The following is a 27367-nucleotide window of genomic DNA, read 5'->3' on the forward strand; positions in this document are numbered from 1 at the left end:
TACTAAGAAACTAATGTAAATATTTCAAACCACTTTTCACTCAAGTTGTTGTCAATAATATAATTTGTAATTAAACTTGCTGTATTAAATTAGAAAAGAATGCAAAATAGAAGCATTTTCACTAGTGCACTCAGACTTTTGGACGCCATTGTATGTTGCAAAACTTTGGGCTTATAGCCCTTCATTACAATCAGCTCAAAGAACCAAATACATTTACCATCTTATACAATCTTTTTTATTTATTTATCTAGGACACTGCAGAAATGGTCCAGTGTTCTGTTCAGCTATCCTACATATGGGTTATAACAACATCTCTGGCCTTGTTCTTCTGAAAAAATAATATACTCTTGTAAAACATGAGCTATTAATAGTTCTTTTTGATGTGATAAATATGCAAGACATGTAAATTGGTTTTAGCAGCATTTCTGTAGATCAACTAGGATGGTACAAAGAAAAACAACTACTTTAGCAAGCCTGAACATAACCCAAGTGTGAGCCACATGGCCTACTTTGTGAACACAGAACTTTGTATTTCATACACAGTCCCTGTGGGAACAAGGCAAATTCTCAAATATATTGTGGAAAAAAGTAATTACAAAGTAGGTACAAGCAAATGAAGCGTTTGTTTTGTCCCGGTAATGCTACTTTTTCTCCCAATGAGATAATGTAATACTGTCATTTGAATACAATTAATATTATCCTTTGTTTTTTTTTATTGCTATTCATATTTTAGGCCCAAACCCTGTTTCTCTCAGACATTCTCTATGTCATAGCAAGCACACATCATCAATATATACTGATCTCACTATGCATGTGCTGTCCAATGAGATGGGCCTTGCTATGCCTAGATTTATCATTTAATTTAGTAATAATGCCAATGTCACCTACTACAGTATCATCATATACAGTGTATCCCCATAGAACACCTAGAGCTAGCTAACAGTGCTATAACAGTATATTCCTTACATAATATATAATAATATATAATAAACAAGCTATTAGCTCTTAATTTACAAAAAGTTCACCTTCTATTAACATGATTTAGGTTAAAAACAATAGATTAAGTGGCATGCTGTGTAACATTTCTTGTCGTCTGTGACTGCAGTAGTAATGAGAGAGAGAGAGTGAGAGAGAGAGAGAGAGAGAGAGAGAGAGAGATGTGTGTGTCAAGGTTCCCCTATTAACTCCACAGAAGGGGATTAAATACTGTCCTTATTATAACCTGGTAACTCTGCTGACACATTTACTGTGTGTATGTGTGTGTTACTTGACGTAAAACACTCTCTCTCTCACACATACACGTCTTACTATCCTTGTCAGGACGTTCCACTGACATTATTAGTTTCTTTACCTCTTTTAGTTAAAAAAAAAAAAAAAAATGTCCTCATGGGGACCTGCCAAATGTTCCCACAAGGTCAAAACTATCAGATTTTACTATCCTTGTTACTATCCCACCAAGATACAACCACATGACCCTCCCACTTCCCTAATCCACACATGTTCACTTACATGTACATGGGCTTACATGTACATACACATAGGGCTGCACTATTATGACCAAAATGATAATCCCGATTATTTTGATCAATATTGAGATCTCAATTATTTATCACGATTATTCATTGATTTTAGGGACAACATATTTTTATTGCACTTTCACATTTAAATAAACTGACCGCTGCGTTCACTTCCATGTTTTGCTACATACCTGCTAATGTAAAAATCTTTGCATCAAATTAGACTGGTCCTTAAAGTGCATCATCTTGTAGAAACAAAACATAAATAAAATAGTACCCAAAGTATAGGATGAGTCAAAATAAAAATATGTGATCAAATATAACAATATGCAACCAAATGAAAACAATTCAGGCGAATACAGAAAAGGCAATAACAGTGTTTACAGGAGGAGAGACACAAGACAGTTTCTTTTAGGAGCACTTGTGAACCTAATTACAAAAATTTAGGAGCACAATTTAAGTTTTTTTTTATTTTATTATTATTATTATTATTATTTTTTTTTAGAGATGGTAACATTAAAGTACCACAATATAACACACAAGTAGGCATGAGAAAACTTGAGCCGGTCAATTATGACAGAATTTAGGAACATAGTGTGAGCCATGACAAATTAATTTACCTTCTGATAAACTAAATGTAATATTTTCAGTTAATTTTACAGACTGTATGTAAAAAAAACACCGTTAACCTGTTCCACCTTGTAAACAAATACAATAAACATCAATGTTCAGTGTTTGAATTTTGCTCCTCTTAAATATATTTAAAGCTACACTATTAGACATTTTCCACTGTCATTGTTCTGGGCTGGAGTCAGTTCTCGAACCACTCTGTGTATATTGTGTATATATCTGAATAATCTCATATAGGATGTGATTGGGTGAGTTCATTTACCCATCAGATGCAAAGCGCTTTAGTTTAATGGTGTTCATTAGTGACGCACCGATCAGGATTTTTATGACTGAAACCGATCCAGATACCAATTTTTTTTTTATTTAAACTTTATTCAGGAATTTTATCATAAATAGTTAAATGTAAGCTCTCTGCTCATGGTCACTGTTAATTGAATTAAAATAATAGCAATGAGAAATACTGTTGGTTAATTGATAAATAAACAAGCATAAAATATTTGTTTTTAAATATCTTAAACAATAAAGAGTCCTAATTAAAAGTAGACTAACACAAGCATGATCCATATTAGGAAAAAGGCTAATAGCTTTCTAATGAAAAAGCGAACTAAGTTTAATGTCAAATTGATATTAAATGCAACCCATAGTAATTAAACATTATTTCATTTCTCATTTTATTTATATTTTATGAACGCAAGCGCTGGAGCTCACAGCGAAACTGGCTACTCGAGCACTAAAATGCTAACTCCATTTCTGCATTTGGCATTACAAAATTATGTCATCCCTCCGCCGCTCTATGTGATTGGCTGTAAGTTTAGGAAACGCTTGATTTGATTTGCAGCTGAGTTTTTTATGAGCGGAGGACGAACTTTAAACGTCAACATCACAGTCGATCAGGTTCATTTAATCGTGGGCAGTCAAAATCGTAATCGCTATCGATATTTAATTAATTGTGCAGCCCTACCCACACATCAAACAGAGCTTAGTATTTGCTACAAGCTTTTCATTGTAATAAATATTTACTGGTCTACAACAAAAGATGCCCGTGCTCACAAAAACGGGATAGAAACCATTCTCAGGTGAACACCTGCTCCTCCTGCTGAGACACCAACAGCACACACATGAACTCTAGATATTAATGTTCACCAGCAACTTAGACAAGGCACCAGGTTTCCTATTACTTCCAATAATTCCTGAAAAAAAATAATACTCATAAAAACACATTGCCAAAGGGATCGACTCAGAAGATGGGCCTCTGCCTTTCTCTAGAGAGCCTGGTGCTGTCACTAAAAGTGGATAAGAACCACCCACTGTCACAGAAAGAGGCTGCCTGACTGACATTGCAAATGGCCAACCATGTTTGCACGTTTATACATGCATATTATGCAGAAATGTAATAGCAGATATTATCAGAAAACATCAAGACAGGACAAATACTCCGATCAGCCATAACATTAAAAGCACCTGCCTAATGTTGTGTCGGTCTCCCTTATGCCACCAATACAGCTCTAACCCATTGAGGCATGGACTCCACAAGACCTCTGAAGGTGTGCTGTGGTATCTGGCACCAAGACGTTAACATCATATCCTTTAAATCCTGTAAGTTGTAAGTGGGACCTTCATCGATCAGACTTGTTTGTCCAACACATCCCACAGATGCTCAATCGGATTCAGATTTGGGGACTTTGGAGGCCAAGTCAACACCTTGAACATCAGAACATTGCCCAGAGCTTCACACTGCCTCTGCCGACTTGCCTTCTTCCCATAGTTGTAAGTGACACACATGCACCTGGCCATCCACATGATGTAAAAGAAAACGTGATTCATCAGACTAGGCCACCTTCTTCCACTGCTCCATGGTCCAGTTCTAATGCGGACATGCCCATTGTAGGCACTTTCAGTGGTGGACAGGGGTCAGCATGGGCACTCTGGCCGGTCTACAGCTACACATCCCCATACGCAGCAAGCTGTGTGTTCTGAAACCTTTCTAGACCAGACTAGATAGGTTAGCCTTGTGCATCAGTGAGCGTTGGGAGCCAATGACCCTGTTGCCAGTTCATTGGTTGTCCTTCCTTGGACCAATTTTGGTAGGTAGTAACCACTGCATACTGGGAACACCCCACAAGACCTGCTGTTTTGGAGATGTTCTGACCCAGTCGTATAGCCGTCACAATTTGGTCGTTGTCAAAGTTGCACAGATCCTTACGCTTTCCAATTTTTCCAGCTTCCAACACATCAGCTTTGAGAACTAACTGTTCGCTTGCTGCCTAATATATCCCACCCCTTGACAGGTGCCACTGTAACAAGATAATCAATGTTATTCACTTCACCTGTCAGTGATGTTTTAATGTTATGGCTGATCCATGAAAGAATCTTTACTTCTTTGTTCATTCCACCATGAACAAGTCCTGTAAACTTCTATTTGCCTTCAAATTCCACTTATCTAGGTTATCATTTAAAGTCATGTCTCTTATTATCATAACCCTGCTATTCAGTATATACCAGTGTGATACAATTTTTTTACCAAGCACCTTGTTTATCTGCATTTACAACCTCTCGCATGTGACTGCCTCTCTCTCTCAATAGCATACTCTTCTAGATCTCCTTCATTACACTAATGTAATTCTCTATGTGTATGTCTCACCTCTGAGGACAGTCTTTAGGTTGACCTTGGCCTGGCAGTGCAGTTCCTCCACACATGGCGGTCTGCTTCCTGGCAGGAATACATTCTCCTGCTGATGCCAGGGTGCTGTGTAATGCACTGACCACTTGCTTTCCTCATCTAAACTGGACACAGCTAGAAGGCAGAAAGAGAAGATAATTCATACAGGTCACTGAATGTAGAGTAAAAGTCAAAGATCGGTATGAAGAGGTTATTCGAAGCACTGCAAATTGGTCAGAATTTATTGAAGTACAGTTTTCGTATACAAGACTTGGACTCACATAAAAACAAGATATTATGTCATGTAACTATTTGTTATAAATTGAATCTACAGATCTCAAAGTCAAGGCTAAGTAAACTGGTCGTATACGTGAATTACAGCCATTCAGCACACTTATTTTATTCATTTTCATCCAGATACTGTGATGAGAATATTCAAAGACAATATACAATGTTAAGTGCAGAGGCAGGCACATGAGGGAGGTTTGGAAACACCAGTCGTGTATAATGTCCAAAGCAGTATACTGTACACACTACCAGTCCAATAAAGCATTTCTGGGCCAATGCATCTGAACACAGTGGCTCTGCATATCTCTGACTGGCCAAAGCAATCCCAGATTACACCACTAATTATGTCATAAACCTCAGGGTGAGCAAAACCATGTCAGACACATTATTATGCTCTAAGGGCATGTCTGTGTTTATTGATCCTTCCCCTCATATTCACAGTAGAATAGCTCAGTTCAGGATGACTATAGAATGCATTGAAAAGAATGGATTATAGATATTTATTATACGATGTCATGATCTAAGCTAGAGTACCCTTGGCAGTCTTGCATAAGTATTCACTCCCCATTGAACTTTTCTCTCTTGAACTTCTTTTGTGGTGTTACAAAATGGAAGTGAAATGGATTAAATGGGATGATGCTATGCCTGGTGTGCAATCAAAGTGTCATATGATCTCAATATACAGTGCATCCGGAAAGTATTCGCAGCGCTTCACTTTTTCCACATTTTGTTATGTTCCAGCTTTATTCCAAAATGGATTAAATTCATTATTTTCCTCAAAATTCTACAAACAATAACCCATAATAACAACGTGAAAGAAGTTTGTTTGAAATCTTTGCAAATTTATTAAAAATAAAAAACAAAAAAAGAACATGTACATAAGTATTCACAGCATTTGCTCAATACTTTGTTGAAGCACCTTTGGCACCAATTACAGCCTCAAGTCTTTTTGAGTATGATGCTACAAGCTTGGCACACCTATTTTTGGGCAGTTTCTCCCATTCTTCTTTGCAGGACCTCTCAAGCTCCATCAGGTTGGATGGGGAGTGTCGGTGGACAGCCATTTTCAGATCTCTCCAGAGATGTTCAATCGGGTTCAAGTCTGGGCTCTGGCTGGGCCTCTCAAGGACATTCACAGAGTTGTCCTGTAGCCACTCCTTTGTTATCTTGGCTGTGTGCTTAGGGTCGCTGTCCTGTTGGAAGATGAACCTTCGCCCCAGTCTGAGATCCAGAGCGCTCTGGAGCAGGTTTTCATCAAGGATGTCTCTGTACATTGCTGCATTCATCTTTCCTTCGATCCTGACTAGTCTCCCAGTTCCTGCTGCTGAAAAACATCCCCAGAGCATGATGCTGCCACAACCATGCTTCACTGTAGGGATGGTATTGTCCAGGTGATGTCTGGAGCCTGGTTTTCTCCAGACATGATGCTTGCCATTCAGGCCAAAGAGTTCAATCTTTGTTTCATCAGACCAGAGAATTTTGTTTCTCATGGTCTGAGAGTCCTTCAGGTGCCTCTTGGCAAACTCCAGGCAGGCTGTGGCTTCTGCTTGGCCACTCTACCATACAGGCCTGATTGGTGGAGTGCTGCAGAGAAGGCGGTTCTTCTGGAAGGTTCTTCTCTCTTCACAGAGACACACTGGAGCTCTGTCAGAGTGACCATCAGGTTTTTGCTCACCTCCCTGACTAAGGCCCTTCTTCCCTGATAGCTCAGTTTGGCCGGGCGGCCATCTCTAGGAAGAGTCCTGCTGGTTCCAGACTCCTTGCATTTACGGATGATGGAGGCCACTGCGCTCATTGGGACCTTCAATGCTGCAGAAATGTGTCTGTACCCTTCCCCAGATCTGTGCCTCGATACAATCCTGTCTCAGAGGTCTACAGACAATTCCTTGGACTTCATGGCTTGGTTTGTGCTCTGACATGCATTGTTAACTGTGGGACCTTATATAGACAGGTGTGTACCTTTCCAAATCATGTCCAATCAACTAAATTTACCACAGGTGGACTCCAATCAAGTTGTAGAAAAATCTCAAGGATCATCAGTGGAAACAGGATGCACCTGAGCTCGATTTTGAGTGTCATGGCTTTTTTGGTTTTTTATTTTTAATAAATTTGCAAAGATTTCAATCAAACTTCTTTCATGTTGTCATTATGGGGTATTGTTTGTAGAATTTTGAGGAAAATAATGAATTCAATCCATTTTGGAATAAGGCTGTAACATAACAAAATGTCGAAAAAGTGAAGCGCTGTGAACACTTTACGGATGCACTGTAAATACGCCTGTAAATTATGTGACCTCTGATACTAACGGTTTGCACCGGAATTCATTTAAGGGTTTCATAGCAATGAAGGTGAATACTTGTGTATTCAAACACACACATGCTCACACACATGCGCGCACACACACACACACACACACACACACACACACACACACACACACACACACACACACACACACACACACACACACACACACACACATCGATATGATGGGCTATGCTGTGTAGATTCATGACATAAACACTATAAAAAATGCAAGAGTGTCAATATTTATGCAACACACTGTAACAGAGGGAAAGAATATAAGCTGTGAGATAAATTTTAAAAAATATTTGGATAAACATGGTAACCTTTCCTATCTCCATAACCATTGCAAATTGATTTCCCATCCCCTTCCATTCCACCATTTATAAACCTACCAGCATTCATTTTCATATCTCTCACATCTCGTAAAAGCTGTTTCAAGGTGATACAACATCTGGTTCAAGCTTGTTCCTTCATTAAATGTAACCAGCTGCAGTGAATTCCTAATCAGTCATTAACTAATGAATTTTCCTTCATCTAACATTTCTTACTAACAATCAATTTAATTAAAGTCATGTGCTTACACTAGAGAAAACCTGATTAGCCATGCCTGCAGTAGCCTATAAACGACTAGCAAACCGGAATAGTTGTCTATACTGGTCACTAAGCAACACAAATGAAAATGCAGTGCGCTCAGTGAGAATGTCCCGCAATCTCATCTAACAGTGTCATCTAACATGCGAAAATGTACAAGAAGACATATTGAAACATTAGGCTAATTACAAACCACACCTGTCTCCTTTCACTAGTCTTCACGAGCAAGGTCACTCAGAAGCACATTCATTCTCCTATACAGTCACATGCATCTAACCCAGTGTAACAGTAATGAAACATTCCACACCCTAAAACACTCAAAGTATAGCTGACCTTGAGCCAGTGCTCCAATGATATAAATCTGGCTGCAGGAGGTGTCAGAAAGAGGAGCTTACCTTTCTTCCTGAAGTACTTAATGACGGATTTAAGAGTTATGCCAATGAACACCATTGTGGAACCTCAAAACTGGCAACAAGGCTTCTCCTGAGAAATGTGTGTGTGATGTTAGTCTAGCATTAGCATTAGTGGGAGTGTGTGAGTGTGTGTATGTGGGAATAGAGGCAAAATTGAGTGCAGGGAGGGAAAGCATCACAGTGGTACTGCCCACTTTACACACATCGTCTACTCATTTTATGCTGACTGGAAAAGCAATGTTCACCGCCCCCCCTTCTCCCCCTCTCTGCTGTCAGAGTTCTGCCTCTTTCAGACCCACCCTTCCTCTGCTCACACATTGTGTTTCGCTTCCCTGTGTCTCTTGCCGCAGAGCAATTCTGATTCTTGTCCTTCTGCTTTGCTGGATTGAGCAAAGTCCTCTCTCACCTTGTCTTTACTCGAAAGCTTTGCAGGTGTCCTGCACCAGTGCACTATTCATCACCCACAATCAGCTCCTGTCTGCATACCTGACATAAGTCTTCTCTCAGCCATTGCATTTCATTTAGAGCGTTAAAGCAAGCGAAAGTAGATAGAAATGGGAAACAATTCCTTACGATGAGAGTTAATTTTAGGAATCAAGTCCTAGTCTTGATTAACACGGAAGTGCTGCATTGGCTCATCACCGAAGCAATAATCAGCTCTTTCTCTCTTTCACACTCACTCTACTTATCTCTCTCCTTCTCTCTCTCTCATTTAAAGCATGAATGAAGCACTCAGCGTTTTCACATGGGGCCGGTCCAGAGCTGTAGGAGTTCAGTGCAGTAATACACCCATCATTTATATTCTGCACACAAGATCCTACATGAAAACCACAATTAAATTGCAGACTGGGTCCTTTTTTTTTTTTTTCTTTTAACATGTGGCAGAGTCTGAAAGGGACATCTGTTCTTTACTAAAGGGCTTTAGAGCTGATATTTTAAAACAGGTATAAATACATTAGCTCGCATAAGTATTCCTCCCTTGGACTTGGGCTATATTTTGACTTTTCAATATTTAGTAGCTCCAAAACTGAGATTTTACGTCACAGAACTAAACAAAATAGTCTAGAATGTTTAGGTGGATAAAGAAATAAAATAAAAAATTCCTTACATTTTCAATAATGGATTTAATGGGACTTTGAAGTAAATTATTTTATAACCCAACCCTCACTGGTACTTGAACTTGCTATAGAACTACTTCCTGTTTATTGATTGTGCCATGGCCCTCAATATCCTATATATATATATATATATATATATATATATATATATATATATATATATATATATATATATATATATATATATATATATATATATATATATATATATATATATATATATATATATATATATATATATATATATATTAGCAGTGTACTCTAAGAATTTATAGGGCCTAGAAATAGGAGTACATTTGTCTAATTATCTGATTGCACCAGACCTCGCTTAGGGGTTTAACAGGGAAAGGATTGCAGATTCCGTACTTCTATCAAAGCCATTTTATTGTCAAGGCCATCTCCCAATATCTGTGGAAATATCTTACATGAATCTATGACTAGATGAGGAAATACTTGCCAGCTATGCAGAAGTCTTATTATGGTATTTAGTACTTTTAGGATTTCAAAGTATTTGAAGTGAACTGAATTACACAGATAAAAATAAAAAGTAGCAACTTCAAGCAAGAACAATAATTGCAGTTTCAGTCATAAGTAAATTACTTCCACAGTTAGTTCCATAGTTTGTTCACAGTTGGGAGTAAATTCCTATCACTCGCCTCATAGTATCCTAGACTCACACTATGGTCTGTGTCTCGCTGTGTCTTGCTGATCCTATTGTATGGTCTAGTTTGATCTGCAAAAGCAGACAGGTTTGTGTGAGGCTCCTCTCCTCCTCAGACAACACATTCAATAAAGTGATGAATAAGCAGCTGGGGGTACAGCGAACAAGCCTTTAATACCCAGACTACCACCTCTGTGGCACCACCATGACAACGAGGATGTGAAGAAACAGTGGGGTGTTAAGGATGTCTTCACTAATCAACTCAGCACCGGGGAATTGGAGTCAGATTTTTCTCATCTACACTGATTTATCACCACTACATTCTACATGTGACTGTTTCAAAAAGGCTCCTCAACACTGAGATGCTTGATAACTTTTGCACTGTACTAAATCTAATCATTTGGAGTCACCTATGGTGTGATAAGGCTAAGTAAAATGTGCAGAGTGATTAGTAGAAAAATCCTCTTGCCTGCCCTAATTAAAGCTACTAATTTACATAACACAGTCCCGTGGCAAAAAAAAATGTGGCATTGCATGCAAGTTGGGAATCCATGGCTGCATTAGGCTTGGTGTGCAAAGATGGAGTAGCTGCTTAATGACCCTTCATTTATTTAAATTTTTTTAAGTTGGCAAGTTGGGTTTCTGGGTAAGCTGTCTATTGTGTGTAGTGTTGTGAATACGAGAAAAAAATAGAAGAAAAAAAACCCATGAAAGTGGGAGAGAAAATATATATGATTTTTAAAAGAATATATACGGATAGGTGACAAATTAAAGGGGAAAAAGCCAGCACAAATTTAGTAAGGGGTTGGGCCACCATGAGATACTGTTCCAGAACAGCTTCAAGTTTCAAAATCACTGAAACGAAAAAACGCATGGAGTTATCAGCAAAATACATAGAGAGCGTATGTTTAATGGCACTTTGATATAATTTCAGTAAGTATTTTATTAAAGATAGGGCTGTAAGCAATAATTGTTACAGTACATAGCACCATTGTACACTCATCTGAATGCAGTATTCATTCGCTTTCAGTAACCACTTTGTACTGGGCTGGGAGTACACCCCAGATGGGACACCAATCTATCACAGGGCATCACACACCCATTCATCCCAAAGAGCAATTTATCTTAGACAAACTGGCACGTTTTTGGGGAGGTGGGAGGAAACTGGAGGAAATCCTAGTGCACATGGGGAGAAATTCCACGCAGACAGTAACCCAAGCTCTGAATCGAACTGGGGCCCTACAGCTATGAGGCAGAAATACTACTCAATGTGCGACCCAGTTCTGAATACAAAAATCAATTTCTCTTTATTGTTTATGCAAAGGACCTGTGTAATATAAGCTGGTCCTTGTTCAGTGTAAAAAAAAATACATGTTCGCCAATCAATGTGTTTAACTGATGCTCAAAAGCTGATTTTCTTTATTCATATATTCAAAATTGCATTGCTACATGAAGGAAAAGAGATCATTGTCTTGAGAAATCATTGAGAGAAAATGAGGATCAGAGAAACTGCTCACATCTTCTACAGGAAAAAATCATATAACTGATTGGATGCAAGAGTTCAAATACAAATATGTGGAGTCCCCTTAACAAGAGAGCAATTTATGCTTAGTGATGATGACAGACAAGTGAGGCCTAACAATGTAATCATAACAAGCTCTTATCATTTGTCCTTCAATCCGTAGCTCTGCACAATAGAGCCATTCAGGTCCAATGTCATCAGTCACCTGCAGGTCAACAAGCACTCATCAATCTAACTGCCGGCACACTGGAAAGGACAGCCACTTAAAGAAGCCACTATTTCTGTTAAATTGTAAAAAGCAGAATGTGTGTTAGAGATTGTGGGTTTGTGTTTGTGCTGACGGAAATAACACAAATTGCAACAGATGCACAAACGCATATATGTGTATGTTCTACATATGCTGGAGACACAAAAACATCTCTCCAATTAGTGTGGTGGCCATCCATGAGTCTGTTCCTCAGGAGGTGCATTATGGCTTAAACTGACAATTATAATAAAATATTTGTGACTGCACGGATACCTAGTACTTATGACTGGATGTTAACTACTCACAAAATACTCTCTGGTAATTCCTGATCAATAAAGCATCCATGATGTTAATATGGCAAACATATGTCAAAATGGACAGCAGAGGAACAAAAGTGTCCAAGCCAACCCACTTGGAAGCTTTATCTCCTTTCACGGCTATTACACACTACATAAGACAACTGTTTCTGGCTCCTAAATGATGCATGTAGACGTCATTACTATAGTAACCATGTTTAGGGAAGAATGCCCACATTGTGACTCATGATAGCCTGTGTATTTCAATCCTAAATTATCAGACCACTTTCCAGTGTGCAGTCAGCCCTTTTCACCAAACATTATAAAGGTGTACATAAACAGAATGCTTAATTTTAGTCTTATCTAACCATGATTTCAATTGTAGTTTCAATGCTGTTTGGTGAAGTTCAGGATCTGCAAGCCTTACAAACAGCTAGTTGCTATGGAGGTGTCTAGTAGTTGATTTTAAAACTTGGCAACCCGAACAACTAAAATTTTTACATTTTTACATTTTAGGTTCTTCCCCATCAATGTGTGTCAAGGCAATACACTCATTCATCCTTTTCCCGTTCCAAATATTAAAAAACAAACAAACAAACAAACAAACAAACAAAACATTTATAATGGTCCAGATTAATTGTGTAATGGCCAAGATCAATTGTTTTATAGCACAGTATTTAAATGTATTTAACTGTTTGTTTTTTTTGTTGTTCCATTACCTGACAGAAAGTTTAAAATAATAACTATCTGTCGCTTTTGTGTTAAAAGCTTTGTTTTCCCGTAGTAAAGCCTGACTAAGATTTCATATATACAGTGCTGGAAGTGGAAAAGAAGCGCCAGTACTCCCCTTATTCACATGTCGTCCTGTGAATCGGCCGATATTGGCTAAGTATTAGATTCTGCATATCTACAGTGAATAAAATATACTTGGAGATATCACTGATGTTCACAACATAAATGTATTTACTCAAAGGGACAGCCACTTTTGAAACTATTAATTTTAAAATATAGAATAATGATATATAATAATTTAATAATGTAATATCTGTATTTTACTATAATAATATAATTATGTAATAATGCAATATCTGTATGATACTATATACTATTAGTTTGAATATTATTATTATTATATTGTGTGTGTGTGTGTGTGTGTTAAATGGAAATTTGCTGCATGTAAACACCTTATACACAAATTTCACTGAAAGGAGGTATATGTGCATGCTCAGTTTGCAAGGAATTGTGGGTGCTAACAGATGCTTAGCTGTAGGCTAGGTATTTAGGAATGGCAACACAGGCATACTTACAACAACCATGTGTACAGGAATATTCCAATGCCTGTACACATATAAACATTATTATGGTCTGCACTTATATATTGTTATTCGGAATATGGCCACAACCCGAATATGGACCTTAAATGGAATTTAATGTAAACATGTAGCCATTGTCTGACTCATTCATGTTCTTTGTGCCCTTTTGGAGCCAAGACAACAATACTGACATTAACTTTGCTTAGCTTTAATGTTATGTTACTTAGACTTGCATTAATGTTACGTTATATAACAACAGACAACCATTAATTTATCTTGAGAATTTTTTTTATTATTTATCTTGACTTGTCAAGAGAACGGGAATAGGAGAGTCCCCTGTGTAATATGTAGGGTAATTATGAATTGCCCAGAACCTGATATGAAGAAGGCAGAAAAGAGTACCGAGAGCTTGTGAGACATGCCAGTATACAAGAAAAAGTCACGATACACCAAAGAGTAAATTGCAGAAATGCCGGTACTGCATTCTGGTTAGTACCGGTCCACTTCGAGCACTGCGTGTCATACAACTTAATTTCTAAGCCAGTGAAACTGGAAATAGTCAGAGGCAAAATTTGAATAGTGTGTGCTAATTTGATAATAATATACACTCACCATACATCCACCTTTGGAGCACCTGTACAACTGGATGTTCATGCAGTTATCCAATCAACCAATCATTTGGCAGCAACACAATGGATAAAATCATGCAGATACAGGTCAATAGCTTCAGTTAATGTTCAGGTCAAACATTCATTTATGTGACATTAGCCATAGCGTGGTTGTGGGTACCAGATGGGCTGGTATTTCAGAAATTGCTAATCTCCTGTGATTTTCACACACAATAATCTCTAGAGTTTACATAGAATAATGCGAGAAAAAACACAACTTCCTTTGTGTGGAGAGTCTGCAGGATGAAACACCTTGTTTATGAGAGAGGTCAGAGGAGAATGATCAGACTGGTTTGAACTGACAGAAAGTCTATAGTAACTCAGAAAACTCTTTACAACCATGGTGAGAACAAAAGCATTTCAGAACACATAACACATCAAACCTTGAAGCAGATGGGAAACAACAGCAGAAGACCAGATTGGGTTCCACTCAAACTAGAATTTGAAGCTATCATGGGCACAGACTCACCGAAACTAGACAGTTGAAGAATAGAAAAAGACCAGATGTTTGTTTGTATATATATATATATATATATATATATATATATATATATATATATATATATATATATATATATTTATATTTATATATATATATATATATATATATATATATATATGTATATATATATATATATGTATGTATATATATATATATATATATATATATATATATATATATATATATATATATATATACACGTATATATAAGTACATATATATACACATACATATAGCGCGCAGGGTGGCTTAGTTGTTAGCACGTTCGCCTCAAACGGGGGTTCGATTCCCAATGTGGCCCTGTGTGTGCAGAGTTCGCATGTTCTCCCCCAGTCCAAAGACATGCATGGTAGGCTGATTGGCGTGTCCAAAGTGTCCGTAATGTATGAATGGGTGTGTGAATGTGAGTGTGATTGTGTGCCCTGCTATGGATTGGCACCATGTCCAGGGTGTACCCCGCCTTGTATGCTGGATGCTTCCTGGGATAGGCTCCAGGTTTCCCTGTGAAAACCACTTCTGAATGTACATGATCTCCGATCCCTCAGACGTCACTGTCTTAAAAACGTCATGAGTCTGTGATGGGCATCCTCACATGGGAAGGGACTCTGGAATACTTTGGTAAACCTTTGTCAATCAACACCATTCGCCGCTGCATCCACAGATGCAAGTTAATACTTTACGATGCAAAGCAGAAGCCATACATCAACACTGTCCAGAAGCGCTGCTGACTTCTCTGGTCTCAGTCTCATCTGAGATGGAGAGTAGCACGGTGGAATCGTATTTTGTGGTCCAATGAGTCAACATTTTAAATAGTTTTTGGACAAAACAGCCGTTGTGTTCTCTGGGCCAGAGACGAAAAGGACCATCCAAGCTGTTATCAGTGTCCAAAAGCCAGTGTTTGTCATGGTATGGGGGTGTGTCAGTGCCCATGGCATGGGTAACTTGCACATCTGTGAGGACACCATTAATGCAGAAAGATATGTACACATTTTGGAGTAGCATATGATGTCATCCAGAGCAGGACAACGCCAAACCACATTTTTCCCGGATTACAAGCGCATGGTTGCGTAAGCAGACAGCGCGGGTGCTACCATGGCCTGCCTGCAGCCCTGACCTGTCTCTGCTTGAGAATGTGTGGTACATTATAAAGCGCAAAATAAGGCAACGAAGGCCCTAATGAATGGGTGAAAATTCAGCTTGCTAAACTTAACCAACTGTGGTCTTCACTCAGTGCCCAAACGCTTAATAAGTGTTATTAAAAGAAACACAGTGGTAAATAGTCGACGGTCCTAACTTTTTTGGAGTGTGTTACAGTCATCAAATTTGAAAGGACTGTATATTTTCAAAAATAATTAAAATTCCCAAAGTAAAACATCAAATAATGTGTTAATAATGTGTTTTCAATATAGTACAGGGTGAACTGAATTTTCACTCGTTTTTCACACAATTTTTACTCTTTTTGTTTTTGTTTATTTTTTGCATTTTCCATACTGTCCCAACTTTTTTTGGAATTGGGGTTGTACATGTCACTGAATTTCAGAATATACTTTTTTTTTTCCTCACCTGGTTTCTGAATGTTGGTTTACTTTTTGGCGAAAAAAAATACTATATATTAAAATCTGTTGTGTTTTTTTGGTTCTCAGCTGAAGTTATTTGTTTGTTTATAGAAGTTGTTGAGAATCATACAATTGTTATAATATATAATATAATTGTTATAAATAAAGACATAGAATTGAAGAAGGGTGTACTTTCTTTTTCCTGTATATCCATGGACCCAAACTGCCTTGTGTCAACAGTTCAGGCTGGTGGTGGTAGTGTAATGGTGTTGGGGATTTGGGCACATATTCAGCCTCTTAATACTAGTCAAGCATCATTTGAATGCCACAGCATCTCTGATTATTGTTGCTGACCATGTAGATCTCTTTATGGCCCAATAGTGCACCTTTGGGATGTGGTAGAACAGGAGATTCATGGTATGAATGTGCAGCTGATAAATCTGCACCAATTATGTAATGCAATCATGTCAACAGGGACCAGAATCTTACAGGAATGTTTCTAACACCTTGTAGAATCCATGCCATAAAGGCTGTTCTAAGAGCAAAAGAGGGACCTACCCAGTATGCTGTTCATTCTGAAGTTGCTGGTGAGTGTGATAAAATTTTGCCCATTTAGCAAATATTCATAACAAGGTGAAATTTGTAAAGTGCAGTCATGTTACTATCTGGTGATTTTTTTTTTAGTCAAAATCACTTTAACCACTGCAGAGCCACAACCACTCCTGCAGTCTCCAGCCAAGACATAGCTTTATTAACTCAATGCAGACAAATCAGTAGAGGCAGGAGGCAGAACACACTGCAGACCTGCCCTTCACACAAACTGCTGCTAAGGCATCACACCTCCAATGCAACATCACTAACAGAATGCAATGCAATAAGCATTGGTATGTCGTGCAAGGGATGTCTCAGTTCACACATCTACATTTGAATTATCTGTGCAATTTAACCCAATCTTTTGTGAGTTATTCTAAGCTAGTGTTACTACAATAATGGGAGTCACATTATAAGTCTTTGCAAATTGATACCACAGAACACCGAAATACAAGAGTATTCTAAAAATAACTTTTCTGCATCCAAATTCATCTTTCTTTGAATGTTTCTTATTAGTGTTCTGTCAAATTATAAATAAATAAATAAAATACATTTTAAAAATCATATCCACTTGATCTAACAAAATACTATTTTAAATACAGGCCGATCTGACATCATGCCAAAAACACATTTCATTACAAGGCAAAATAGTCACATAAAATAAAATAAAAAATATATATAATAAATAAATAAAAATGTAACAGAACACATTCTTTCCACATGTTTTCTGTATATACTAGGGTGTTGAATTGATACGTCACAGTAGACAAATCCAGAGACAGAACACGTTAATAATACAGAAACCAGCCTTTACTCTGTCTGAAAGGGCATATTTGGCTTATTGATCTGTGAAATGTCTGCTCTGCCAGGAGATCGAAAAAGTGTGCCAATATCTGTGTCAGAAAACTGGGCCGGCTCCAGCTAAATGGGAAATTTGACCTCCTACAGTAAATCAGCAGAGAATACCAGAGCCTTTAAGGGATTACTGTTACACGTCTACACGATATTATACGAGCAAGGGTGGGGTTCTGTGTGGATCTTGGCTAAAACAGGACTGTAGTGAAATGAAGTGAACTTTTTTCAATACCAAGGCTAAATGGTAGTCAAGACCAAATCAATTTCAATACTAAACCTTAAATTGGAATTTTCAGGCATTTCTTCTCTAATTTGAGAGTCAGCAATACAGATTCACTTAGGCTAATAAATGTAAACATATAAAAACCTAGTATTCGTGGTAGAGGGGGAATGAATAGAAAAAATAAAAAAAAAACCAAAATATTCTGCACCACCTGCGTGCTACAAATATAATTAGCAGTTACTTAGGGTCAATGATTCTGGCAGTCACAGAACAGCCCCATTTAAAGAAATATATAGAAACTGAACTGAAATAACTCTCATTAGATTGCTAACAACAGTTATTAGCTTAAATGTTGATCGCATTTTAGATTAGCCCTTTATGTACTTTACTGCAACAAATGATTCGTGTCCTGTTTTTCCAAAGTGCTCCACACACATTTTACAAATGCAATTTATTCAAAACTGTGTTTAAACCAACAGGGTTTCAAGAATTAATGCTATATTCTTACATTAGCAAACAAGTCACAGTGCTCAGGATAATTCCATTCTGTAGATTTATACTCATTTTTTTTTTAGTATACTATTGTAGGTGTTATATACAGTAGAAATTTTTGGGTTGTCAGTGAAGCCAGATGAAGGGAATTCAAGTACAATTTCATTTTAAATAGACAAAATATTTATCTATTCATGCAATCTCTATCTCTAAAAAAATAAAAAGATACTGTATGTAAAGGTTTGGATGTGCATTCAGATAATGATGTATGACATGCAACATTCAAGACTTAAAAAAAAAGTGTATGATAAGTTTAGTATGCAGACTCCCAATGTGTGAGCCATTTCTGTTTCACAGAGCCCCTGTGCTTTAGGCAGACTGCTCATTGGCTCAAGCAGAACATGACAACAGGAGAGAGAAAAAAGCAGCCAATCAAACGGTATTCTTATTCCCCAGAACTTAGTCATTGTTCATTGCTGCATTTTCACACTTAGTAGCCCTGAATCACAATAATTGATTCATGACTGCATTTTGTCTGATAAAATAATCACTGCATGTAAAAATAGAGTCTTTCTCTTATAATGTTTGATCTATTTATGCAAGAGAACGGTCTAACTATTTAGATGAATGTATTTGATGAAAAGCCAGCTGCTATTTGACAAGATGTCATGCTTGCTTGCTTTATAAGTATTAGTACTTGCATCTGTCTAGAACCATGTTCAAATTCCCTTGCTATTCTACGTATTCACCCACCATGTGCACTGTACACTTCCTGTGAAAACACTGCAGTAATAACATCAAATTGCCATTAAAATTAGCCTGAATACTGGGTGACATCCTGCTTCCTGTGAATCACATTATCTGATATTTTACCTTTAAAAAACCTCAACTTACCTTGAAACCATGCTCCCCATGTACAGACCTCTAAGACCTCATCTCATCTGTACATATAAAGAGCAATTTTATGATACCAGTGTTTTCTGTTTACTGCTATCGTTTATAGCATAGTGCAGATTAAAGAATTTGATCAATTTGGTGTATTTGATTTTAAAATTAAAACGGAACTGGTGCCATCTGGTGGAGGAAATTAAGAAACGTCCTACTCAAGAGATGGAAAGGTTGCGAACGGAATGCAATAAAGCAAAGAAAATATTTTGTTTTTAATAATGGCATGCTAACATGGTTACCTCTTTTTATTTTTTGCTATTTACCCTAAGCATCTGAAAGGTCTAGTACATGAAGATAGACTACAAGCCAGCAGGCCTGTATAGAAAATTACACAACTGCTGCAAGCCTCTAAGGGTGTACTGCACTCTGGAGAGCATCTCTATAGCCTATAAACCGTACAACAACAAAAAAATGTGTGGAATGACCACTGTGGCTTCCGTTTCATTGCACAACAAACCAAACTTAATGAGCTTTTTAAGGCTCTGTGTAGTACAGCCCTTGAGAGACATCTGTCTCCATATTGTCAGGTGGGATGAGCCATTAACGCAAAGTGATCGTCTCTGATACTAGCTAAGATCCTGGCGCTCCATCTATGTTTTCAAACTACAGCAGCCAGTCCAAACACTGAATAGGTGCACTGATTTTAACAGGCCTGATTCAATGACAATAATATTGCAAAATTCATCATATATGGTAGCGTGGTGTCCAAGTAACACCTGGTGTGAGTATATTTAAAATGCCCACCTGCCTGAAGGATAATATGAAAATAGCATCTGCTTTTGCTGACAGGAATTTCATAAAAAATCTGTCACAGAAGCACAGTCTCCATGTGGTAGCTGCAGTATGATGCATATTTTAATTAAATAATTCACTGACTCATTAAATTAAGTCAAGTCATTAATATTAATTTGGACACCATCACAGAGCAGCCTACAATATGCTCTTTTTTTTTGCCAAGCACCCACATAAAATCTACAAAGACAATGGAATGTTTTGTTCGTCCGTACACCCTACATGTAGAATTATATATTTCTACTGAATAGTGAATTGGTGGTGAACCCACTACCAAAAGATTTAAGGAAACTATGACAGAAGATGTAAGATAAGGGAAGAATGCCCACCAAATCTCCCTGATTTATTCGGCAAGTTTATCTAGGTTAACTCACTTCTGTGTTTCATTTTAACAGCACCTTTTGGTGACTGCCTCAGGAGCTTGCTTGTCTTGGCCTGCCTAAAACTGCAGATTTCAAATTCTAATAACCAGCTTAGGCACCAAAAATATACACTGCTTTGAACACCAGCCTTAAACAGTGTACTCATTCCAGCCCCAGAGCCTGCTCATACTGTTTCAACACCTTCTAATTCCATCTGATAACAGAAATTGTAGCCTGGGAGAAAAAAAATAATCTTTCAGCCTCAATTTAGGATTAAAAGCCAGAATTTAGGATTAGCTGAAACATTACTTATGATGAATAAATGATCTTGCAGTGAATGAGCTCCAGACGACGCGGTGTTTGGAGGATCTACCTGTAAAGTCCTCCTGCATGGGCTTGAACGTACTGCTGTACTGCTTCTGAAGTGGTTGAGTGCTCTTAAGTGCTGGAGGTTCATCCCATTGTCTGGAATGCCAAAGCCTATCCTGCTGCTGGTGGAGCTTGGAGGTGAGGAGCCTGCGACGGAGGCTGCCTCCATTCTTGGACTGGAGGTTGTTTGGCTTGTGGATGTAGAGAGGAAGGAGCTCGTCCTCATCTTCATAGTAGGTCCTGTTCCAGCATTTCCCTGCCGGTTGGGGAGAGATGCAGTCTACGTATGCAATCATCTTCCGCTTCACACTGGTTCCTCAAATTCAGCATTCCAGTATAGCTGCATACACCATGTGAACCATGTGGTTTCCTGTTCACCGCTCACCCTCAACCTCCTTTTCTTCTCAGGATCTACTGAAAAGCCCTCAAAAATGACGAGTTCACATTCAAATTCAAAACACTGTGAAATTCAAAACAAGTTCAGAATCTCCACAGAACCGACCTTCACAAGAAAGCTACGGAATCTAAAGTAAAATAAGTTGGAAATCTAGAAATTTCACATGTTCAAAAAGAGAATGTGATGAAAAGGAGGTACTCAAAGTCAAAATAAGATCAGTAATATTGCTCAACTCCCAGAGAGTCTAGATTGAAAGGATGCATTACTCAGCTTGCCTGCTTTGTTCAGCTAATCTGTAAAACTGGATTATCTGTCTCTATCCGAGTGCTAATAATGAGAGGCTCCCACATTGCAGATGGTCAACTTGGAGTAAGCGATTACAGCTACTACTCTGACTAAAAGTCTTATACATCAGTCACCCTCACTCAGTTTGCTTGTTTACCTGCACTTGTTCTGTTAATGTTATTCCTCCATGGTGAAAGCTATTATACTAAACTAAAACCTGTGGAGTTATACACAAGTACAGTCTCAAATATATATGTGAGACAGGGCTTGACACTTTTGCAAGATTTCTTTTTAGTAAAGAGCTGTTGGTGCCAGAAAATGAACGTCCTCGGATGGGTATACAAGAAAAGAATGAGCATGTACGCCACCTACTGGTGATCACCAGATAAGTGGAGCCCCAAGAGTTGTCAGCTTTTCAGCATGCCAATATTGGACACCCCTAATCCCAAACATACACTTAAGGTCAATATTCCATTAGACCCCTAAAGTTTCTTCCAACTGTACTGTATTTGACCTTGCCGGTATCAGCAGTGGTTTGTTTTTCAAAAGAAGCTCATAAAAGTCAGAAATCTTTTTACTTTTTTACTCTTCTATGTCTACAGACTGCTCAGACACTACACACTGCACACAGCTCCTATTTATTTTACTACCTCATGCCCCCTTGTTCACATACTGTCTGCACTTATAATCAGGATCTGCACTTTACCTACATACTTATTAGGAATCTCCAAACACCAGATCTTGTGGGGTGTTCCCGGTATGCGGAGGTTAGTACCTACCGAAAGTGGTCCAAGGAAGGACAACTGGTGAACCGCGGACAGGGTTATGGGTGCCCAAGGGTCATTGATGTGCGTGTAGAGTGAAGGCTAACTCGTCCGGTCCGATCCCACAGAAGAGCTACTTTAGCCCAAATTGCTGAAAATGTTAATGATGGCTATGAGAGAAAGGTGTCAGAACACACAGTGCATCACAGCTTGCTGCGTATGGGGCTGTGTAGCCGCAGACCGCTCAGAGTGCCCATGCTGACCCCTGTCCACTGGTGAAAATGCCTAGAATGGGCATTTGCCCATGAGAACTGGACCATGGTACAATGGAAGAAGGTGACCTGGTTTGATGAATCACATTTTCTTTTACATGATGTGGACAGCTGGGTGTCTTGCTTACCTGGGGAAAAGATGGCACTATGGAAAGAAGGCAAGCCAGAAGAGGAAGATGTTCTGCTGGGAAACCTTGGGTCCTGGAATTCATGAGGATGTTACATTGACACATACCACCTACCTAAACATTGTTGCACACCAAGTACACTCTTTCACAGCAATGGTATTCCCTAAAGAAAGACAGTGGTCTCTTTCAGCAGGATAATGCACCCTACCACACTGCAAAAACTGTTCAGGGATGGTTTGAGGAGCAAGGAAAAGAGTTCAAGGTGTTGACTTGGCCTCCATAATCCCCAGATCTCAATCCGATCGTGCATCTCTGGGTTGTGTTGGACACACAAGTCCAATCCATAGATGCCCCACCTCGCAACTTACAGGACTTAAGGGATCTGCTGCTAATATCTTGGTGCCAGATACCAAAGCACACCTTCAGTGGTCTTGTGGAGTCCATGCTTCAACAGGTCAGAGCTGTTCTGGCAGCACCGGTGGAACCTACACACTATTAGGCAAGTGATTTTACTATTATGGCTGATCGGTCTTCTCCTTACCTTCTCATGTATATATTTTCTTTTGTACAGCTGTAGAGTACCTGAGCCTCACAACAATCATTTCAATGTACTACTGTCCCTGACACTGCATGCACATGACACATGACAGTCTGAAATTAGACCAAATGCAGATTTGAACAAGAACACAATCTTGATAAGATTGTGATTTTTTAGATTCTTTCTTTTTTTGCATCTTTTTGGAGTGTTCCTCTTGGCCATCTGTTGTGCTTTTTCATTATTTTAGACAGACACTCTGGCTTGTGGCTGCTCTCTGTAAGATTATATGTTGGGTTTTTTTTTTTATGCCAGTTATGCTAAATGACTCAATTGGCCTAAACTTTTCAGTAGGAGGGAGTGAAGTGTTCACACACAGAAAATGCATAATCGGTGTGGCAAGAATCACAAACTGAACACAAGATAAATTTCATGGCTTGAATGATGGCTTGAGAATTGCTGACCATGAGCTATGGTCCAGAGGGGGATCATTCATACAACAGAACAATATGAACAAACCTATAACATGCCTATTACATCACTTCATTTGCACATCTTGGCCAGAAATATTGCAATCAGCCATTTCATCACACTCAGATCTGATTACAGTCCATCTAGGGTCTGATCCAAACCTCAAGCTCAGCTCCATGGATGTCTGCCATGGTGAACTATGAGTGCTCCACCTAGCACTTACATGTCAAAAACATGGGCAGAGAAATCCTAATTTCATTCCTGTTGCCAAACTCAAAACCACTTATGTCCTCTCCAGTCCATGGACCAAATAAAGCAATCATATTATTGCTAAACACCAACAAATTTGAGCATGTTTAGTAGTAGTAATAATAATTATAATAATATTTGATATATTTAAGTACGGTATGTGTTTGTTCCCTTAGAGTATGAAGCAGTGTTAGCTATTAAGTATTAGTTTAGTTTATTGAAGCATAGTATAATGTCAAAATGCTACATCAAAGCTATCAAGTTTATATTATATAACAGTATTCATGCATTACTTTTTATGGATGCACAAAAAGCAATGAATTGAACTACAGTCCTAAATTAATACTAAAAACTCACTTTCACTGCACCTTGTGGTTTCTGTTACTCACTGCCTTTAGACATATTGTTCTGGATATAAACATAAGTTTGTGCTCGTGCAACACTTTCGTGCTTACGTGCTACACAATCTCTGCTTTATAAAGTTTGATCTTCTGCACGGTGTTTAAAATAAAATGCCCCCCTTCCTTAGAGGACTTGGAGGTTGCACACTTTACTCCTCAGTCCCTTGATGATTTTGCCTCCGTCTTATGTCTGATGGTGACTGGGGTCATGTTAGGAATAAAAGGTAACATTGACATAAACAGTAAAGTGAAGAAAGTCATTGTCTGTGACTCTGGGTATCTGCTAAAGCTAGCGGTGTCACATTACTGGTGTATGACGTCATGCGCAGTCGAGTATGAAGCGGCTTATACTTACAGTTAGTAAAAAAAACGCTAGTGTTCCATTTGAGATAATATTATCTTTCTAAAATCCATACACTAGACGGTAGAGTACATAGTGTATAGTGTAAGTGTATAGTACGTCATTTGGGACACACTTTAGTATTTAGTCTCCGATGCTTGTTTTCAGAAGAGAAGTAACATAGTGAGTAAATGTGCCCAACTAATTGATAATGAGATTCATTGACAACAATTTTCATAATCGATTATTATCGATTTTAGTGATTAGTTGTTGCAGCTCTAAATCAGTGATAAGGTTCCAGATACTTAAACTAACAGCTTTGGTACTTTGATGACTACCACTACCTGCAACAAGTCCAGGCACAGTTTGTGGCTGTGATGTACTGTGGTTGTGCTGTAATGCAATTTTACAAGTATCATTCAGCAATAATATTTTTATTCAGAGGAATAAAGATTTTTCCAAGTTTCCCCTTTCCTCCCCTATATCAGCCCATTTCCAACTCTTCCTAAGCAAAAACTATCAAGTAGCTCTATTCCAAGCAGTGATCCTTTAACACCACTGGGCATTTAATAGTTTAGGTGATTTACTAAGAAAGCCATTGTTGTGCCTAGTTCATCTTGAAGCCATTTATCCGGCTGACAATTCTAGCCTTTAATGACCTGACTGCTGCAGAGATATTAGTTTTCACAGCTGCTGCACTTTTTTTTTTTTAACCATGGACACAATAGTGTGTCATTAAACAAGAGTTTCGCATTGATTCTAATGTCAACACTGGTTAAACCTTAATGTTTTCTTTGATTTTATTGCCTTGACAGCAAAAGAATGCATGAGGCAGATCAACAGGTTAGATACACTTTCTGTAAAATCCCTAAAGTTTTGAATAAAAATACCAGGTGGTGCTGCTGGAATAGAGCACACTGTAGAAAGTAAAACCTCACTCGCTTTAGAATTAGCACCTAAGATTTCTAAAAGGCTGTAGATATTTTGGTCAGCTGTAGATAACAAACCAAGCTGAACACCCCATTAAATAACACAACCCAGTGACTCTGAATAGAGATTAGACACTCCTACAAGGTGCATCAAGAACACAATGCCTCCAGAGGCCATGCTAGCTAGACTCAGTTGGCTGCAGTTTGAACATACTGTAGTCATGAGTCATCCATATCATCAGGATGGAAGGACTGGGAGTGAGCAACAATGGCTGCCACTGACCCAGAGACTTCATTCCAACAGAACCACCTGCAGGACCAAACACATGGGTCATGTTGGTCACGCTGGGTCATAGTGCCTATGGGGTTCAATACAGCTTCCACTCATTCATGATTAACGTTTTGTCTTACATTCTATCAAAAACTTTTAAAGCATGGTTGGCAATTAATTTGGTGTTGGAGAACACATTGGTTAAAATCTCACATTAAAGTGTCTTATGTGCCTTATTAGTTTTATAAGGTTTATTCAAACTCGTGTCAGCCTATTCACAAGACTACAATAGACGGTTATTAGTGCTTTGCTGTCCTGTAACTTTAAACAGAGAGCAAATAATTTTTGCTATTACCTTTTCGGCATTTGCTAGCCTTCACAGCTAAATTGTTCATCTGACCACTATGACTGAAAACAGATTCCTTTTTGAGAGCTGCAATTAGCTTGTTTACCTTGTTTGTCCATAGCAGATATGTATACTGGCTGTACTTTTTATCATGGTTGCTTTTGTAGTGCCTTTGAATATTAAATTCTTTGGGCACAACCACTTCCTGGGAGGAAATTAAACAAATGGGTTTCTGGTTTATTTCCCAGAAGAATGTTGCCCATTTCTCCTGGAACACTTGGTATTCAGTACATTGTGCAATGCTAGCATGTCTGTGTACATTAATCTCTATGTGCTACTGAGATTGGGAAACTGTGCCAAATAATTCCAAGAAAGACCTCTAGTGGATAATTTAGTAACTGCATCGGTGCATCAGTAAAAGCAAGATGATGAAAACTGGTAGATAAATCAGAAATTGCAATAACTTTTCCTCCATATTTGGCTTAACATCCCACACGGCTGTATACATATGACTTGCACCCCTGTTCTAATACGTAATTCACAACTAAGCCAAGGTTCATTGACAAAATTAATATTAGAATGCACTAATTCAACATGCCAAAATGTTTGTTTATATATAGCCACTCAAGCCAATGTTGGTGCCATACTGGTGGAATGACATGCTGTTTAATAAGGCTTATTATAGTGATGAAATTTAAGCTTCAAGCCAAAAGTTGCATTCTTTCGATTCCAGAGCTAAAACGCTGGTGGATCTCAATCCCCTCAGTAGTAGTTTTTTTTTTTTTTTTTTTTTTTTTAGATGAGTGGAAAAGTCAGAAAGAACAATGATCTGTGGCTCAGCAGACCCTGATGCATATCTGTGGTATGGCAAAGGGGAAGATTGTGAACTTTACAGTGAAGCAATGGTAGCATTTTAAGCGCTAGCTCAAAAGATAAGGTTGTGGTATACTTGAGAAATCTTTGGGAACAGTATAGAAATAGCTGTGCTGACCCAAATGTGGATGGCAGCCTTGGATGTGGAAAAAGGCACACATTAAAGGATAATAAGGTTAAGCAATA

General features: G+C 38.3%; 1 protein-coding gene across 5 annotated transcripts in view; it reads right to left on the reverse strand.

Annotated features, from left to right (window-relative positions):
* The window catches only part of nhsl1a (NHS-like 1a), a 66493-nt gene that overhangs the window by 15482 nt on the left and 23644 nt on the right, over positions 1 to 27367 (reverse strand). For 4 of the 5 annotated variants that reach the window (XR_008396956.1, XM_017476341.3, XM_017476342.3 and 1 more), the window contains one exon: positions 4789 to 4941. Coding sequence is in view for 4 of the 5 variants with exons in the window: in XM_017476341.3 (XP_017331830.2) it covers positions 4789 to 4941 (153 nt within the window). In the remaining variant the exon portion in view is untranslated. Of the gene's footprint in view, positions 1 to 4788; positions 4942 to 8387; positions 8604 to 27367 lie in introns of those variants that run through there. The other variant, XM_017476343.3, reaches the window with a different exon arrangement.

This window comes from Ictalurus punctatus, chromosome 9, assembly GCF_001660625.3.
Source record: "Ictalurus punctatus breed USDA103 chromosome 9, Coco_2.0, whole genome shotgun sequence".
NCBI classification, from domain to species: Eukaryota; Metazoa; Chordata; class Actinopteri; order Siluriformes; family Ictaluridae; genus Ictalurus; species Ictalurus punctatus.